Source organism: Poecilia reticulata, chromosome 13 (genome assembly GCF_904066995.2).
Source record: "Poecilia reticulata chromosome 13, P_reticulata-male-v2, whole genome shotgun sequence".
NCBI lineage: Eukaryota > Metazoa > Chordata > Actinopteri > Cyprinodontiformes > Poeciliidae > Poecilia > Poecilia reticulata.
The window spans coordinates 8,238,810-8,257,150 of record NC_088842.1 but is presented as its reverse complement, the minus strand read 5'-3'; the positions used below and the strand labels follow the sequence as shown (position 1 = coordinate 8,257,150).

Below are 18,341 nucleotides of genomic sequence, written 5' to 3'. Positions count from 1 at the left end.
AACATGTGTTAATATGCCGTAACCGCCGCATATGTCTGTGTCCAGTCCCGCCCTCGCCGCCCCTCTGCAGCATGACGGGGAACCCGGTGGTGAAGGGCAACGTGACTCTGAGCTGCAAGTCCAGCCAGGGAAAACCCGCCCCTCACTACAAGTGGACCAAGGCCGCGCCCACGTCCGAGGTCTTTTTCTCCCCAATGCAAAGTGAGTACGTCTCAATGGGAGTCGACTCAAACACTTTGTGCACCTACGTTTGAAATAAGCCGGACTAAAGAGTAAAAACTGTCTTTCTTAACAGGATTTCAGACTTTCTGTATCTCAGCCCAGACCATGTAGACACGCTGCATGTTATTGTTTACATCAGGAAATCTTGGAGGGCTAAAAGACTCTTCTTTCACTTTCCATCCAAAGCGCGCAGTCCAGCAACTCTGTTAGCAAAATGAAACCTGGAGATGTGGCTATTATTAATTTAGTGCGGTACTAAATTAATAACAGAGCTCAAAACTGCTCGTGTTTTTCCTGTTCCTCGCTCTCTGTGTCAGCTATGCTACACACGGAGCTGGAGCCATAGCAACTGACTGACAACCGCTCCATCGGTGTGTCGGGTGGACAACACCTAAAAAATAACACGCAAACATTTCCCACACAAAAAAACAGAACATTGAATATGTTAAAGTTTTATGTTTTCAGGCTTGATGTTTACTTTGCGATTATTAATAACCAATCGTCTGAACATAGCTGAGGTTGATTAGCTAATTTAAACACCTGCTCTACTGATGATTTGTCAAACAGTGTGTGGGTCGCCATTTTTTTTTTATTAAACTGAACCAAAACACACTGAATTCTTCAGCACATCTACATCTTACAGTGTCAAAGTCGAGCTAGCAGAGCTGACCTCTTTAGTAGCAAAGCCCTGCGTTCCTTTTTCTTTTACATGTCACTCCTGCATTGATGATTTAGCAGAACGTTAACAACCTGACATCTAAAACCAATGCTAGTCGTCGGCAGCGGCAAGCAGTTCTTTCACATACAGACTAATAAAGACAGTATTTTGCCAATTTGTCACATTCTTACTATTTCCACACACCTTCTGTTCCTTTGTTTGGCACGACAGAAGTTATTTCAACGTCTGTTCAGTCTGAGTTCAGGCTTCGCAATGAAGGAAGGTTGCCTGACGTTAATAAGATGTAAGCCGACCGGGGAAAAATGATTGGAGAAATCCTCTGAGGTCTCTGAAATATTAACGGCATGCCATTTGTGGCAGGCATTACTATTTTTCATAAATCATGTACAGAATCAGCTGCAAAATAATTAAAATCTCATGTCTCTCCCAGCAGACATGTGGAAGCAGGGTGTTACTTTTTCTTCACTCTGTACTGGATGTCTAATCAAATTACAGAAACACCAAAAGAGGCGCTGTTCTGTTGAGCCAATTACCTTGAAAACAGTCCTTAGCACCCACTTTCTCCTTCTTAAAGACAGTTTGCTAAAGTTTTAATGATGCTTAACCAAAGCTCTAGTTTAAATGCTAAAACTCTTCTCACGTTTTACACAAAGGAATCAACTCCTGTAGAGATAAGATACACCTCAGGGACACTTTCTCAATTTTCCACAGCGCGCTGCGGCGTGAAATCCTCTTTTTTTTTTTTTTTTGCAGATGGAAGCGCACGGTTATCCTATTCTCTTTGCATGCCACATGCATTATTTCACAGATTTTACAGACGCTTCTTTTCAGACGCCGCCGCAGAGACAAACGCCATCTGTTTCCGAACAACGGGACTAAGGCTGATTGATTGCGTATTGACTTAACCGCTTTGATCCCTCGGCCTTCATCTCTTTATTGCTGAAAAGTCCCCAGACTCGTAAGAGGAAAACTACTCCCTCTGATTGTCCATTAACCCAGGTTTTAGCGGGCTGCCCGCGCAGACGCATCACATTATCAACGCTCAACTTTATCTGATGTGCTGATGCTAACTTGTCTGAGTCTGAAATTGCTGTGCTGTCACTGCTCTTTTTTTTTTTTTTACCAGCATTCTCTCTCTCTCTTTCTGTCTGTTGACTCTCTCATATTCATGATTTCCTGCTGAAATCTATAGGTTGCTTGATCGCCCCCTCCCTCCTTCCTATCAGTTTGCTCCACTTCTTCCTCATCGTCTCATTCACGCTCGCTCTTTCTCTCTCTGTGTTTACCATCTCTCCTCCTGCATAAAATCCCAGAATGGAGAGCCTGCCCCCAGCCCATGCTTGTCCTTGGGTTCATGGGTAAGGCTTTTCAATCATACATTCTCCCCCCCCACCGTCCACCTAAAAAGTAAATAAACAAATAAAAAATAATCCTCCCCTTTCTGAGGAGTTGTATTTTCTCACCTGTACCTGCCATTTGTTGGAACGTCAGAAAAAGATTTAAAGGGAAGAAACGACCCTTTTTTTTTTCTTTTTTTTTCCAATTGACTTGAAAATATCCAGAAACCAAATTTGAAAGGGTGACAATAGTCCTTTAAATCTTTACACCATGCATGTTTTGTTAGATTCTGTTGCTTTTGCAGTAGAGCATATTTAAACGTAGGGTGTATATTATATTTTGTATTTTCACACAAAATACTCAAATACTAACAGAATCCAAAAGATCCTCAGTTTGATTTGAGCTGCATGTGCTCTAGTAACCATCACCTCTCTCTTCAGTCAGAGTGTCGTATGGATCCGGTTCCATTACAAGCTCCATTTCTTCCCAATCTGACACAGCATGCCATCAATAAGTTGCCTCAAAGTCTGTCTCTTATATTGTTTTCCTGACATGTTAGCTTTTGAGCCGTGACAGGCCAGTTTAGCTTCACTATTAACACTCAAAACTGTGTCGGCACAATGTTTGTTTTGTTGTTGTGGGTGATTTCTTGTACTCCTTTACTGTCCTCTGTATTCTCAGTTAAATTGGTCTTTATATTAATAAATAGAAGTAATGCAGATGTATTTTGGTTATCTGAAGTTGGATGTATGATGGGACATTTTTTTCATGTTCTGCTTTTGTCCGTAAAGTTTGGGAAAGAAAGGAATAAGTGCTTTATCCAGTGAATTAAAAAAATGTAACGTGGAGCATGTGATTTGTATGCGGCCATCTTGTTTTGTGTGTTTTGGATGTGAAGTGTATTAAAGCCCATATGGGCTGGACGCCACAAGTACATGACTGGTAGGACGCATTCACACCAAGCCCGTTTAGTCCATTTTTACTAAACTCTAGTTTGTTTCTAGAAAGTCAGGTCCAAAGAGGGTAACACTTTATTTGAAGGGGTGTGAATAAGACTGACATGACACTGTCATGAACATGACATAACACCTGTCACGAACATAAAGAAGTCTTTATGAATGTTTACGACAGTTGTCATGAAGTGTCATTCGGTAAATAATGACACTTTTAATGCAAAGTTGCTCTAAAAGTTGCATTGAAAGTCCGTTAAAAGTGCCAACTTTGCATGATTTTGTAAATTATAATTTAATGCAAAGTTGCCATTTTTAATGGACTTTCAATGCAACTTTTAGAGCAACTTTGTATTAAAATGTCATTATTTATCGAATGACACTTCATGACAACTGTCATAAACATCCATAAAGACTTCTTTATGTTTATGACAGGTGTTATGTCAGTCTTTTGCACACCCCTTCAAATAAAGTGTTACCAAAGAGAGTTAACTCTGGTCCGCCTCAAACCTGGGTCTCTGTTAGATTAGTGTGAACTGTGGTGCAGTTTGAATACATTTGTGAACACCTGGGACCACTCCAAAAGCAGGAAGCGAAATATAGCACCGGGCCTTCTGGGTAAATACAACCTAAACAAAACGCAAGAGTGTTGGCGGGAAAAAATGGCTAGTTGTCTCTTACAGAAGACAAAAGAGGAATCCTACAACCACAAAAAAATCTGACGGTACTTCTTTTTTTTTTTTTTTTTTACATTTCATGAAGAAGCAAGTTGCGCTTTCTGTCTTCTTCAGAGGTGATTGTGTCATTTCCTACAGTAGTTACTGTTGCAGCGCCACCACAGGCGAGGAGGGGAACAGGTTTTTCAAAAAGGTTGGTTCGTTTGACACAGTGCAATATCAGATGTGAAATAAATCGATCAATCAAGGCCCAGGTTTGAGAAACGGCACTCTGAACAGCTGCCAACAACCAGGCCCAGGTCTGGTTGTTCAAGCAGCTTCGCCCCAAACAGCAGACCTCAAGACAATAAAAGAAGTCTCCAGAATCCCTAAATTGAGCAGATGTTATCCGATTGTGCAGAAGAAAGCCATTGTTCACTTAGGAAGAAAATGAAAATAAAAGAAAAATGCAGCATGGAGGTGGACTGGCCACTGTTTGGGACTGATTTGCTCCAGCCGGACCGCTTACCACCGTTTAAAAAACTTCCTCTCTTCTCCAAAGATATCTTAATTTTGTCACCTGATAAAACCCACTAAAATTATGTTTCTCCCATAAATTGCAGAGTTGAAAAATCCCACAATCCCCAAACACTGGAAAGGATTAAGCCACAAATTAGCAAACATGCTAATCCATCTTGTGTTTTCATGTTGTGCTGGATAAACCCCACTGGTGTGCTCCAGTTGTTTAAAGGTATATTAGGAGTTACACAGCAAGTGCATTTTGAATTGCCTTGTTGCTAAAAATGTGCTATATAAATAAAATTATCTTACCTTACCCTTACTATTCACTTCCATTGACTGTGGCTGTGAATCGCAGTGATGGCAGGGATTCTCATCTCAATGTGAAGTAGATCCCCCCACCCCCGCGTGCACGAGGGGATCCGATCGTCTTGAACTCGCTCCAGGCTCTGAGTCAGCTGACGTATTGCTAATCTGGCAGCATCGGGTTCATTTCTTTGCAGCTGATTTTCAAGATGGAGGCATGAGATAATCCAACCGAGGCTGATGCAGGGGACACATGCACAGCTGTTTCTATTTGGGATTCACTTGGATTTTGTCATGTCCTTGACAAGAGAGGCTGGAAACAGTGAAAAGATTATCCGTTTGCTCTGTGAATGAGACACTAACGGGGTGGGAGTTTTGGCTTAGACCAAGAACACTTTTATGTAATTTTAAGATTATGTTGAACTATAATCCGATATCAAAAGCGCAGTTTCTTATTTATCTGCAAGTAAAAAACAAAATAGATTAAAATAAGTATTTTTTCTTTTTGTGATGAAAAAAATATTTAGTGCAAAATCTGATCAATTGTGGTTTTCTGTTAAGAATATATGTATATATTCTGTTAAGAACAGAATACATATATGAAATATAAAAAACTATTCCTTTCATATGTGCAGAAAACAACAAACAGAATAGCAAAGAAATTATTTAGTCTTTTTTCCTCACGATTTGAAAGGCAAGTGAAAAGAAGAAAAATTCTTGTGTGATTTCTTTTTTTTCTTCTAAGTAAATCTTTTTTTTTCTCATTTTGCTGTGTTGAACTAGAAAGAAGAAAAGACTAAGAACAATCACACAACTGGTTTTTTTTCTTAAAAGTGAGCATAAAAGAAATGTGTGATGTGCAAATTTCAAGTTCAAAACAACGTTCAAATATTTTAATCTTTGTGTTTTTGCATTCACATAACTTTTAAAGTTGACAGAATGTAACAAACACAAACGTACAACTAACAGATCAATTTTTAGCCTGTTTTTTTTGCACCAAAATTTTAGAGCCTATAAACAACAAACATGGCTTCAAAGGTGTACGTACATATGTGCAGTTTTATATATGTGACTGCACATATAAAATAAACAAGGGTGAGTCTGCAACTTTAGTGCGAGGGAACATGAAAGAAAATCTAGAACTGCAAGCAGTTATGAACGGGTCCCAGGGGGCAATTTTTACTCAATAACACATGTCATCTCTTTCATGAAGACATGCTGCAGTATGACGTGGAAGATTGGATTTCAGGGGATTTGAAGTGGAAAGTCCCTCATGAGGCTTGTTTGTTTTTTTTTTTCTGCAGCCCGTGTTTGTAGCTTACAATTTTAAAACCAGATGTGCAAAGAGGAACAGATTGTGTAACAGATGCAAACATACTCAGCGATATGTCGTGACTTCTGTGTGAGAAATTATTAAAACGCCTGGAGCTGCCGACCAAAAGGCCCGCCGCTGATCTGATGTAAATGCAAACGTGGTGTTGACCAAGCAAGGGCAGCAGAAAAAAACGGAACTAATTCTCTAATAAGGACAGCTACTGTCATTTGCTGGGCTCCACGATATCAGGACAAAATGTAATTATTTGTAATATTCATGAAATTTGCAATGAGAATAATGATTATGACTTACCCAAATCTTACAGTCACCTTTCTTCATCATAACTCATCAGTCACTAAGCACATACATCCACTGTGAGCATCGTCTTGGACAGCTGGAGTCCTTTTTATTTACTAAATATATTTAACAATATGCAAAGTGTGAGTCCCTAAACAGCAACAAACAAATTACAATGATCAGCAAGACGTTGTAGAAGACATACTGATTTGGTGTTTGACGACATGGGAAGAGATGGTGAATGCAAATGCATGCCACACTTTTAAGATTTTTGTTCAAGAATCCTGAAATGTTCCTTTGTGTTGCCATATGACTGTTGACCTCTGCAGCTCCTACAGAGTTGACTTCCTTTTGAAAATGTTCCTTAAAAAAAGGATTGTTATGTGAAATCGACTTCTTTGAGCTTTTTATCATGTTAGGCTGCTGTTCCCTCATCAAAAACACACCTGGAGTGTTTTGTGCTTTGATTCTTTCATGCATGTCTGAAGAATCCTTGAATCTCCCGTGGCAACGATTGCTCTCACAAATTAAATCCTAATCCCTGGTTCCCCCAGACTAGTGGCAGCTGCAATTAGTAAACGCCTGATCTTCTGGGCATAAAATGCAAATGACTTCTCAATCCAACGTTCCTATGAATGGTTGGAAACTGCATAATGACAAACATCGTGACGACGTGCTGAAGGAAGTGTCGGAAAGAGCAGGAGCTTCTTAAAGAGACAGGCACCCAATGTCAAAGTGTCAAACTGCGCAGTCAAATTTCTTTTAAGTTATGTTTCATATACAGAGCCATAACAACTAAAGGTAACATAGTTACTTGATTGTGCTATAAAATGGCACTATATGTCTGGAAAATAGATAACACAAACACCTCTGGATGCACAGAGAAACTACTTGTACTGAACGTAAACACTATTTATAAAATCCTGACTGTGTTTGCTGCAGCCACAAATTAGCTTGTGCGGTTTTGCCCTCTAGTCACTCACTGCTCTCCTCCAAAGGCTCCTGACTTGTCTCAACGTTCACAGCAATGTTCCTGAATACGCGTCTGTCTCTAACCGTGCGGTTGTGTTGCAGACGAGAGACACGGCACCCTCAGGCTGAGCAACCTCACCAAAGGCATGTCGGGGAAGTACATCTGCCGAGCCAGCAACACGGCCGGCTCCGACAGCTGCTCCATTAACCTGGAGGTCATCACCTGTACGTACCCTCGCTCGTCCTCCCCCCCCCCTCAGAGAATCTGCTGGTGCTCCATCACACGCCTGAATCTAAATGCTGCTTGTGTTTTGTTTTTTGTTTTTTTATTTCCCCCACCACAGCTTCCAACGGTGGAATGATCGCTGCAGCGACTCTGGGGTCCGTGGTGGGGCTGGTCGCCATGGTGCTCATCCTCATATTCATACTGAAGAGGAGGCAGGACACGGAGGAGGAGATGGCCAACGAGATCAAGTGAGGGTTTGACTATGATCGCTTTATTATCTACACTAGGGAATCGAAATTGTCGCAGATTTGTTCAATAGAATCATAAACCGAATGTATAGCCTAAAGGGAGGCTGAATGTTGGTTGCATTTTTGTTCATTCTCATACAACAAGGCAGCAAAACAGTTATAGCAGGATTTCCCTCAGGGTATTACAAGCCTGGCGGGCCACCAGGCTAAGAATTGCTTATTTTTTTAAGTCTTTCTAAAATGTTTTCATTTTTTAAGACTATATAGTTGTTCAAATATTAATCTTCCAATCTTTTAATAACACATAATTATTAAGTGATCTTTTCAAATTTCCTGTCAACTTTAAAACATTTTTTACTCAAAAACACAACGGGCCGCTGGATGAATGGCTGCCCTAGTGCCCAACCACCGGGCTTAGCAAGTTTTCTGGGAGAAACCTTGAATAGAATACAAAATGCTGAATTAAAGTTGCAGCAGGCAATATGTATTAAAAGCTTTTTGTTTTTACATATATCTTAAAACTGTCACAGTCCTGACAGTATGATATGAGACAGATAATCTGTAAAAAAAAAAATAAATAAAAAACCTCGGCCTCTTGAATGTTTTCCTGTCTCTCTCTAACACAGGGAGGACGCTCAGGCTCCTAAGCGAGTGTCGTGGGCCAAGAGCAACACCGGCTCGGACATCGTGTCGAAAAACGGCACCCTGTCGTCCATAGCCACCAGCCCCCGCTCGCAGGACCTCCACCAGCCCAAATTCCCGTACCCGTACTCCCCCATTTCGGCATCGGACACAGGCTCGGTGATCAACGCCTACCAGCTGCGACCCGGGACGGCCTGCAGCCTGCAGGGGCTCCCCGGGTACAACATGGGAGGAGGGACCCCTGTGCGCAAACACAAGAGGCCGCCCAGCGCGAACGGAGGCCCCCCGCAGATCGCCAGGCCCCCCGTGGTTGGCACCCTGCTGAAAAGAACTGAGGGGCCTCAGCCTCAGGTTCCTGGCCTGGTTGCCGCGTCGCCGCACATCAGCTCCTCCACTCTGACGCGCATGGGGGCCGTCGCCGTCATGGTGCCCGCCCAGAGCCAAGCGGGCTCCCTGGTGTAGCTGACAGAGGACAGATGGAGAGAACGCCTCGGGGCGAAGAACATTTCCTCACGTCGTCCGAGGAGAAAATGTCTGACGAGGGACTTTATTTGCAAAAACTTTCCCTTCAGGTTGTTGAAGGAATCAAACTCAGTGCAGCGTTCCTCGTCTCTCTGCAGCATTTGTTCCGGATGCGGCATTCACGCTCAATACAAAGAAATATATATTTATTTTTACACGCCTCGTAATAGAATCCAACCGTTGAGATAGCCTGGTTAGCATTTTGTCTCGATATAAAAACACTGAGACGTATCCTAAAGGGTTTCGCAGCTAATCGGAAATTAAAATGTTTTGACTACATTTCTAAGCTTTGTATAATAACCTTATAATGGACATTTTTATGTCCCTTTCTCCCTGCCTGTGTAGGGATTAGTCTTCAGTTCACCAAGCGTTAGTTCTGAGCAACAAAAAAAACAAAAAAACAAACTCAAAGTTCAGGTGCAAGTACTTTGCTTTCCTCGACTTGCTCACGTTGTGTTTGATTAAAATGTGTTGAGCTGTTGCAGAAATATCAGAGTGATTCCATGGTGTGGTACCGAGTGTTCATTTTTAAAGAGTACTTTGCCTGTTACGGTAGCTTGAATGTAAACTAAGTGTTGAGTGTAACGTTGATGGTTTATAATTACGGTGCTTGATTTTCCATCAGCCACCACAGACTTTTAGGCCGTTTGGTTTTTAACAAAGAAAACAGCTCAGCTGGTTCAGTCGGTTCTGGTTTTCTTGCAAATGCTGGTTATAATGTGGCTGATGCTGTGAAAGATGCAATATGTAACTTTTGTTTTTAAAAAGTATGTTTTTTTGTTTTGTTTTTTACATATGTTAAAACTATCACCTTATCATGACAGTATTATATATGACCAATTATCTGTAAAAAAAAGAACAAAACAAAAAGAAATGGTAAATGCGAGTAATCCCGGTCAGAAACAACCAATCAGAGTTTGGCTGATTGGTTGTTTGACTCTGATTGGTCATTTCTGATCAAGCAGTGGAACCACAGGGACGAGTCCGAGAAGTGCTTTTTTTTTTTTCCACAATTATCTTAATCCTAATTCTTCTGAGCAAGAATTATGACCATACTATCATGACACAGTGACAGTTTTAACAAATATGTAAAAACATAGTTTGAATGACAGTTACCTACTGCAGCTTTAAAAGGTTTCACGTGTTATTTTGAATGCAGTTGTCATTTCTCACGTTTATTTATTTATTTTTTAAATAAAATATTCTGGATTGTTTGACCACTAATGTGAGTTTTATATTTTGAACATTACAAAAAAAAAAGACCAAAGTGTGAATCAGGCACAAAATATTTGTTTTGAGGAAGATTAGATGTTTTATTTTAGAGTGCAAACACAACCGTACTGCTGATCCCAGATCAGAAATCTGGATAAAAACACTCAAAATGCAGGTACAATGACATGGAAGGCCACTTGGAACAAATACATGGAGGCAGAAAAAAAATGTTATTGACAAATGTTTGATTCTTTACAAACTAACATTTTAAAGACATCTAATTTTATAAAGTTATTTGTAATAGCATAAAATTTAAATTTTTTCAGTAACTAGTGAACGTAACTTTGCATTCTAAGCTTATAAACTGTGACAGTGATGTCTTCAAACCTTTATCCCTCAGTTTAATTAACCTTAAACTTCTGTCTACGATCTGGGCTGCTTATAGTTTGTTTTCCTCAGCTTCACATTGTAAAATAACAACAATAAAATAAACATTAAGTCATGATTTTCAGCATGTGAAGAAATATTTACCATCATGTAGAGCTCTTTTGGCGTATTTGTCAAATGTTTCACATCATACTAATTTTAACATCAGATAAATGTAACAATTATGTAATAAGAGACAAACGCCTCCAAACCAACCACGCCCTACACGATAAAGTCATTTCTGTCTCATATTAAAACATCAACTGTGGTCCACTGCATTTTGGAAATCTGAGTTCAATTTCATTTCCGACACTCGGGCATGAGTACTGCCAGAACCTGACCGACGACATGAAGTGGGAAACAAAATGCATTCTTCAATCTAAAGAAGTTCTATTCACCAACACCTATCGGTGTGGAAGGAGTTACAAAACATTTCAGTGAGCCGCCTCGTCCGCAAATGGAGGACGAAGCAGAGGAGTGTCCAGCATAACCAAACTACTCAAAGGTCATCCATGAGGTCACAAAGGTGGATTTTGGTGGATCCCAAGACTTTGCAAAATGCAGCCTTCAATGAAGTGATGAGACAGAAGTGGATGTTTTTGTAAAGTGTATGTACTGTTACATCTGATATAAAAAGATGACAATGTAGTACACCTACAAGGTTGAACCGATTTTTTTTTTCTTTTTTTAAACATGTCCAGGTCTTTCGGGCTTAAATATGTTTCTATTGAGCATTCCAAGAGGTAAAGACGGGATGTTTGTATAAAATGGTGATATTATAGTAACTTTAGCATTCGAGTACAGAAAAAAGAAATCCCTTATACTTACACTATAAAATTAAAAAATCTTACCGAGTACTTTTATTTAGTTTTTAAGTGCAAATATCTAAACACACCTGAAATGAGACACTAACTTACAAGTAACTTCTCTGCAAGTTATTGTAACTTGTTTTAAGTGAAGAATTTGTTCATACGGATTAAAAAAAGGTATCAGTTCCACCGGTGGATTTTTTCACTTCTCTCTTGTTATAAATGAAATAATCTCCCAGTGAAAACAAGCATTTGTTTTTATCAATTTTAATGGATTGCTGCCTGAGAACAAGCTCTTAAATCTTGAAGAAAAGTTACTTGTAAATTAGTTTTGGCTTATTTTAATTGTACGAAGATATTTGCAAGACAAAACTACTTGGTATGACTTTGTGTTTTTGCAGTGTCAGGATTGTTCTGGAAGTGAAATCTTGACCTTCAACTACCATTATATCTGTCTATTACTTTGCAAAATCTGAGCAGGGGAACAGTTTTTGTTTTTTTTCCACTTAAGCAGATAAATCAGAAAAACATTTATGTGGCCAATATTTTAGTGTAATGAGCTATGATTGTAGACTTTTATACATCAAAACCTGTGCAGTTCCTGATAAGGTGCTGCACTTTGCATTAGAGGATAAATCTTGATTTCCACCTTAAGAGCCCTGTCACAGCTCAGAACGCAGAAAATAATCTGATGCTTCACCTCAAAAGTAACATCTCATTTACACCAACCTCTCTGATCATTTCTGTCAAAACTGGAAGAAGTGTGATCAGGACCGGCCACGCTGTCGCAATAAATCAAGACCACAACTACGCAGTCCGTCCGGAGGCGGGGGGAACAGATTTATCACGACTCTGTGAGCAGGTTTCGAGAAATAATCATCCTCATCACCTCGTTGGTTCCTGCAGGAGACAATAAAAGGTGTAAGCCCATAAATAAAACGGAGATCTGCTGTGGCCAAAAGGAGAACAGGAGCCCACCCTCAAGAATCTGATGGACTCGGATGTCCCGCACAAACTGCTGCACTGCGTAGTCCTTTAGGTAACCGTAGCCACCGTGCATCTGGAGAGCCTGGTTGCAGACCTGCGGAAGAAGAAGACGTGAGAATGGTTTGGAGAAAACTTTTTTTTTGGATGCGTTTCCAAACTAAACCGGTGGAATAATCCCGACTGTGAATGATGACCAATCAGTGACATTTCATCCGTCACTGGGAGAGTTTTGGAGTAAGAGGTTTACCAACACCAGGAGGGGATTCAAAATCCACTTCTGATATTAAATGTGCTTTTTGTCTGTTGTCCCAAAGCTGTTTAACTCAAATAAGAGGAGTTTGTGTTTTTTGTGGGGGGCTTTTTTTTTTTTTAAAAGGTCCTACTGACCCAGATGTAGAAAGGTTTCTATAAAAGTAGGTAGCCGCCAGCAAAAACCCAGCATTACCGTTTTCTAAGGAGTTTCCACTCAAATGTTTCTCTTAGCATTTAGCTATTTTACCCCCCAATGGGTTTTTTTTTTTACTGAGATTTTATTTTTAAGGAGATAAACACAAAACCTGTACATGGTTAAACATGTCACGATAAGCAATTAATCGATCAGATTATAAATTCAGATGAGCTCATTAATTTCCATTGTAATAAGGAATATTTTTTAAAGGGCAATTTTGTTTACATAAACATTATAATTCATTTTATTTATTCTTTCTGTAGTGCATGGTTTTTACTTACTGTTTTTGGGTTGCTTTTTTTTATATATCTAAATATCCAAAATAAAGTGTTACGTACAAAATTAAAGCTTAGTCGTCTTCGAGAGGAAAAACTTGCATTATTATGCCAATATCAATGTTTGTACTTGAAAATGGTCTCAAAATTACAAATTATCATTTATCGTGAAAATTACAGGGACAATCTATCACCCAGCAAAATTGATCATCAGGGCATTTATTATTTTCCTATAGAAAAGCCCACCATGGATTCGCATCCAAACCCCTTACCTTCGATACCTGTAAATAAAATTAGCAAACAGTCGATCTTTGTGTGATTTGATGTCAATATAAAAACAGCTGCTCTGTGAATATATGGAAAATCACCCTAAAGACACCATCCCAACATTAAAACATGGTAATGGCAGCACAATGCCGTGGGAATTATTTCAGTCCGACTCACGTTGAAGCACTCGTCTGTAACGAAAAGCTTGGCCATGGAGCAGAGCGAAACAGCGTCGGCTCGGTTCTCCTGTAGCGCCGTGGCGGCCTCGCGCACCAGCAGGCGAGACGCCACCAGTTTGGTGGCCATTTCTGCCAGTTTGAACTGCAGAAACTACACGAGCGGTGTAGAAACAGACACATAAAAATAACAACAAAAGTTGCATTTTACGGTTATTTTCGGCGTTCCTGTGTGAGTGCGAAAACCGAAGCTGCTTACTTGGCTGTTGGCGAGCGTTTCGCCAAACTGCTTCCGCACCAACAGGTGATCCCTCGCCAGCAGCACGGAGGCGTGCGCTGCTCCCAGAGAACAGGAAGCTGACGACGGAGAACACAGAGTAAAAACAAAATGAAATAAAATAAAAAACAGCTTCAATGACTAAATATTTTTTTTCACTAATCCTGAATTTTTTTTACATCTACAAAATCAAGTGTATGCTAATCCGGAGAAAACAAACCATTACTCATTATGCAAAAACCTGCCTGCATTATCCTCCATCTGAGCTGATGAGGAGACACTTTATCTACACCAGCTTTAGAGCTGCAGATACATTTAGAATGTCACAATGTTACTTTGTTTATAAATCAAAAGAAAAAAAAAAGCTATTAATATGCAGGCCTGTCACATGAGCACATTTGGCTGGATGATAACTTCTGGGACAACTTATTATGATAACAATAATATTGTTGTTTTGAGACCAGTTTCAAGTAATATAATGAAGCACATTCTCTATTTAACATTGGAACTGGAAGACATTTTAAATATCCAAAATAAAGTAACAAAAACAACAGAAGCAAGAAATAAAATGAATTATTAAGTGTCTATAAATAAGACGATTCTTAAAGCAACGGCTAGTTGAGACCAAAGCACCAGACTGAAGACTTTTGTCATCCAGTTTTTGGTAGAGAAAAGGGAGAGAAAAAACAGTAAATTATGCAAATTATGCTAGTTTTTATTTATCAATTGATTTATTGCTTACTGCAACAGGTTTAGGGATGCATCATTTTCTGTAAAGTGCCTTCAAATTACAGTTATTCATGTAAAGTTACATGAATAAACAGAATTGAATTGAATGTGATGAGGGTTTTTTCCTTTAAATGCACTAAAAATAATGGAATAAAATAGTTGCATTTTCTTTTATTTGTGTCCGTTTCACTAGACATATGCACACTGACAAATTCTGACTCTACTCTCTGATCATTGTGTTGAATTTTGAACAGTATTCCACTTTTTATTTTTTTTAGCTAAACGCTTGGATATTCTAAACTGGTGTGACTTCCTCCTCACCGATATTAATCCTGCCTCCATTCAGGCCCTTCATTGCGATGTTGAAGCCCTGTCCTTCCTCGCCCAGCCGGTTGGTCGCTGGGACGGCACAGTCCTCGAATATCACGGCCCTGGTTGGCTGAGAGTTCCAGCCTACCTGGAGAGAACAGCCGGATCAAATCTGCCATCTAGCGGCTGACTACGGCACTGCAACATTCAGCACCGTACCTTCTTCTCCTTCTTGCCAAAACTGAGGCCTGGTGTTCCCTTCTCCACCACCAAACACGAGATTCCTTTAGGCCCTTTGCCTCCCGTTCTGCACATCACAACATACACGTCGGTGTCTCCTCCCCCACTGATAAACGCCTGAGAGAAAAAAATTATGTTTCAGTCGCACTAAAGCCTTACAAACTACAAATATCACTTTGCAAGGCCACACTGATCTGAGCTTTTACTTTTATGCTGATGTTTTATCACATTACAACCACAACTTAAAATCCCAGCAGAATTAGTTGATGTGATAGACCAACACAAAGGAGCAAATAATCATGAAGTTTAAAGATGGCAAATATGTCGCCACATATCATCACAGTAAATTTGGCTGGACTATAAATTGTCCCGGGAATTATTGCGATAAACGATAATATTGTTGTTTCGGGACCCTTTTCAACCAATATGTTAACAATATTAACATATTGTTAATATTGTTAATATTAACAATATTAACATATTGTTAATATTGTTAATATTGAAAACTTGCATTATTGCAAGTTTTCCCTCTCAAAGACCAATAAACTTTAATTTTGTACAAAACACTCAACACTGGACACATATTCAGTGTTGCAGTGTTGATCATAAATTTTAACTGCTTTTGGATAGTTTAAATATCCAAAATTAAACACAACAACCAAAAACAATAAATAAAAAGGAAATAAAAACCCCACACAACCAATAAAGGATTATCATATTTTATCCTATTTATCCTTTTCCTTCCACGTCTAAGTTAATCACTACTTTTTTGTGACGGCCTACTATATAAATCCTATATTTATATAATAGGATTTATGTTATATAAATATATAATGCGTACAGACTTAAATGCTTTTAAGTCTGTAGGTATAATGTGACAAAATGCTGAAAACGTTACTCACCTTGGAGCCATTTAAGACATAATGGTCCCCTTTCCGCTGAGCGGATGTGAGGAGTGAAGCGGCGTCACTGCCACTGCCTGAAACAAAACGTCTCAGTTTTATTCTCTATGATCCTGAACGTCCAACGCAACAATTCAGGGTTCGTCCACAAACTTTATCCACACAATTTCTCTAATATCTTTGTTATTCTCGACGTGGTGCATGCAGACTGACCTGGTTCAGTCAGACAGTAGGATGCAAACTTTTCCATGGAGCAGAGGTCAGGACAGAACCTCTCCCTCTGCTCGTCATTCCCAAAGGTGTCAATCATCCAGGCACACATGCTGCAAGATAAGCAAGTTCATCCATATAAGTTCAAACGACTGAGTTTGACATTTTTTTAAATATATATATATAAATGCATGTATAAATCTGTAAACCATTTAACTAGCTACAAAACAATAATGACAGATATTTGACATGGCCATACTTGTGGATGCTAATGTAAGCTGTGGTGCTAACGCATCCTGTGGACAGAGCCTCAAAAATGATGGACGTGTCCAGACGAGAGAGGCCTGACCCCCCGACCTCCGGCCGAGTGTAGATCCCACCGAACCCTAACTGGGCCGCTTTCCGCATCGCCTCCACTGGGAAGACTTCCTGCGGGGCAAAAAAATAAAATAAAATCCAGTTTACAGAACAGAAAAACACTTTCAGAAGGCAGATGCTGTGATATTTTATGAAGCTGCAAACAGATCCAGGAATGCAACTTATTACTAATTTAATTATTCCAAGCAAAAAAAAAAAAAAATCCCAAAAAGACTTACATATTCTCAGAATTTTAAAGGAAGTTCATATTATTTCTTGGTATGCAATAAAAAGATAAATACTTTATTCATCCACTGAGGGAACTATCAGATATGAATAAATTAAAATGTGGCAATTATTTATTTGAACTGCTCTTTTATCATAGTGGAATGATTATACAACACACCACTTGTACAAATAATATATTTGCTACTAACTTAACAATTTAAATATAGCCCAGGGATTGCATTTATCAAGGAAAACACTGCAACGTACCTTTTGGTCCCACTCTGCCATGTGTGGAGCCATTTCATTGGCTGCAAAGTCAAAGGCCACTTTCTGGAACTCTTTCTGCTCGTCTGTGAGTCCATATGAAGCTGTCCACGGAGAGACACAGGGGGCAGAAATGTCAACTGTAAAATTGTTAATTTATTTTACAATGTATTGTTAGTTCGGTTTACATATTTTCAGACATATATTACAACTTTTCATCAGCACCGTTGTGGTTTTCTATAGCTTTGTAAATAAAACCTGACTTCACGTGAGTCTGTTGAACTCAAAAAGCCAAATTATGCAAGTGGTGTTTTAAATCTGATGGTACACAAGAGGGGGAGAGGCTTTAAAGAGGGGCGTGTAGCCTCTTCTGCTTCGCCACTGGAGGCCCACAGAGACTAAACTAACCAATGACAGCCAGCTGAGAGATGACAGTGTGCGAAATGCATTCTCTTTTATTTAACTGGTTACTGAATATTGGCTTAAATGTTGGGAAGAAGTGGCGTTAGCCTGATAGCTAACATACTAGTATTACAGATTTTATTTCCCAAGAGCTACAGTATAAATAAACTATCACAGCTCCCATTATTTATAAACTTACGGTCAATACACGAAGCTATTCCTCGTTTCTGAGAGTTTCTGTTAAACACCAAACGGTGGTTCCGACAGAAGTTGCATCCTAGCCGGGTTATTCTTGACAGAGGTCCGAAGGCGGCCATGTTTACCTGCACAGTTACAACACTGGGTGCGCTCCTTGACAGTCAGCCGGGAATCAACTGGGGCTGTCGGATAACAAGGGAGGAGTTTTCCTTTGAAATGGATGTTAAAGCTTTATTCTAGAACCCCTTCATAAACATTTTCTCGAGCAAACTTTCTTGTTTTATTTCTGATAACTTTCAGCTTCCTTCCGTGTCATGCTCTAGCTGGTTTGAATGGAGGAAACTACTCCTCCTTCTCGACTCCAGCTGATTCCCCGCGTAACATTTCGAGCGCACCCACCTCTATGGTTGGGCTGCTGGGTAATGTATTTTTTTCCAAGTCCTCCCATGCCATACCACACTGTGATAAACTACATAAACTATTGTTTCCTGTATTTTAATGTCAAGTTATATGACGGATACGCATTGTAAATAATAATAATAAATACTCGGAAATAAAAGCAAACAAATTTTGTCCCTGAAGGACTAGCCAACAAGATTATGTTACATTTGTTGTACCTCGGAAAGTTGGGCTCCAAATCAACTTTCCGAGTGGGTTAGTTATTCTAATTTTATTTAGTTGTCAGTAGTGCTTTGCTGGCTGACGATAGTGTGCCCAATTTCATCAGTAGTAA

General features: G+C 39.6%; 2 protein-coding genes across 4 annotated transcripts in view; one reads left to right on the top strand and one right to left on the bottom strand.

Moving 5' to 3' along the window:
• Nucleotides 1–10,116, top strand: part of esamb (endothelial cell adhesion molecule b) — a 72,330-nt gene extending 62,214 nt beyond the window's left edge. For 2 of the 3 annotated variants that reach the window (XM_008425012.3, XM_008425014.3), the window contains exons 4-8: nucleotides 46–201; nucleotides 2,215–2,259; nucleotides 7,357–7,479; nucleotides 7,599–7,728; nucleotides 8,355–10,116. In XM_008425012.3, coding sequence (XP_008423234.2) covers nucleotides 46–201; nucleotides 2,215–2,259; nucleotides 7,357–7,479; nucleotides 7,599–7,728; nucleotides 8,355–8,832 — 932 coding nt within the window. In that variant the 3' untranslated portion in view covers nucleotides 8,833–10,116. The remainder of the gene's footprint in view (nucleotides 1–45; nucleotides 202–2,214; nucleotides 2,260–7,356; nucleotides 7,480–7,598; nucleotides 7,729–8,354) is intronic. The other variant, XM_008425013.3, reaches the window with a different exon arrangement.
• A 64-nt stretch (nucleotides 10,117–10,180) lies between these two features.
• acad8 (acyl-CoA dehydrogenase family, member 8) lies at nucleotides 10,181–17,969 on the bottom strand. The gene is made up of 11 exons (XM_008425010.3): nucleotides 17,610–17,969; nucleotides 17,012–17,112; nucleotides 16,419–16,588; nucleotides 16,163–16,272; nucleotides 15,950–16,026; nucleotides 15,027–15,164; nucleotides 14,820–14,955; nucleotides 13,752–13,849; nucleotides 13,494–13,646; nucleotides 12,318–12,420; nucleotides 10,181–12,239 (listed from the first exon to the last, which is right to left on the bottom strand). Exons 1-11 carry the CDS (start codon nucleotides 17,725–17,727, stop codon nucleotides 12,184–12,186), a joined length of 1,260 nt encoding a protein of 419 aa, XP_008423232.1. The 5' UTR covers nucleotides 17,728–17,969; the 3' UTR covers nucleotides 10,181–12,183.
• Between the last annotated feature and the right edge of the window lie 372 nt (nucleotides 17,970–18,341).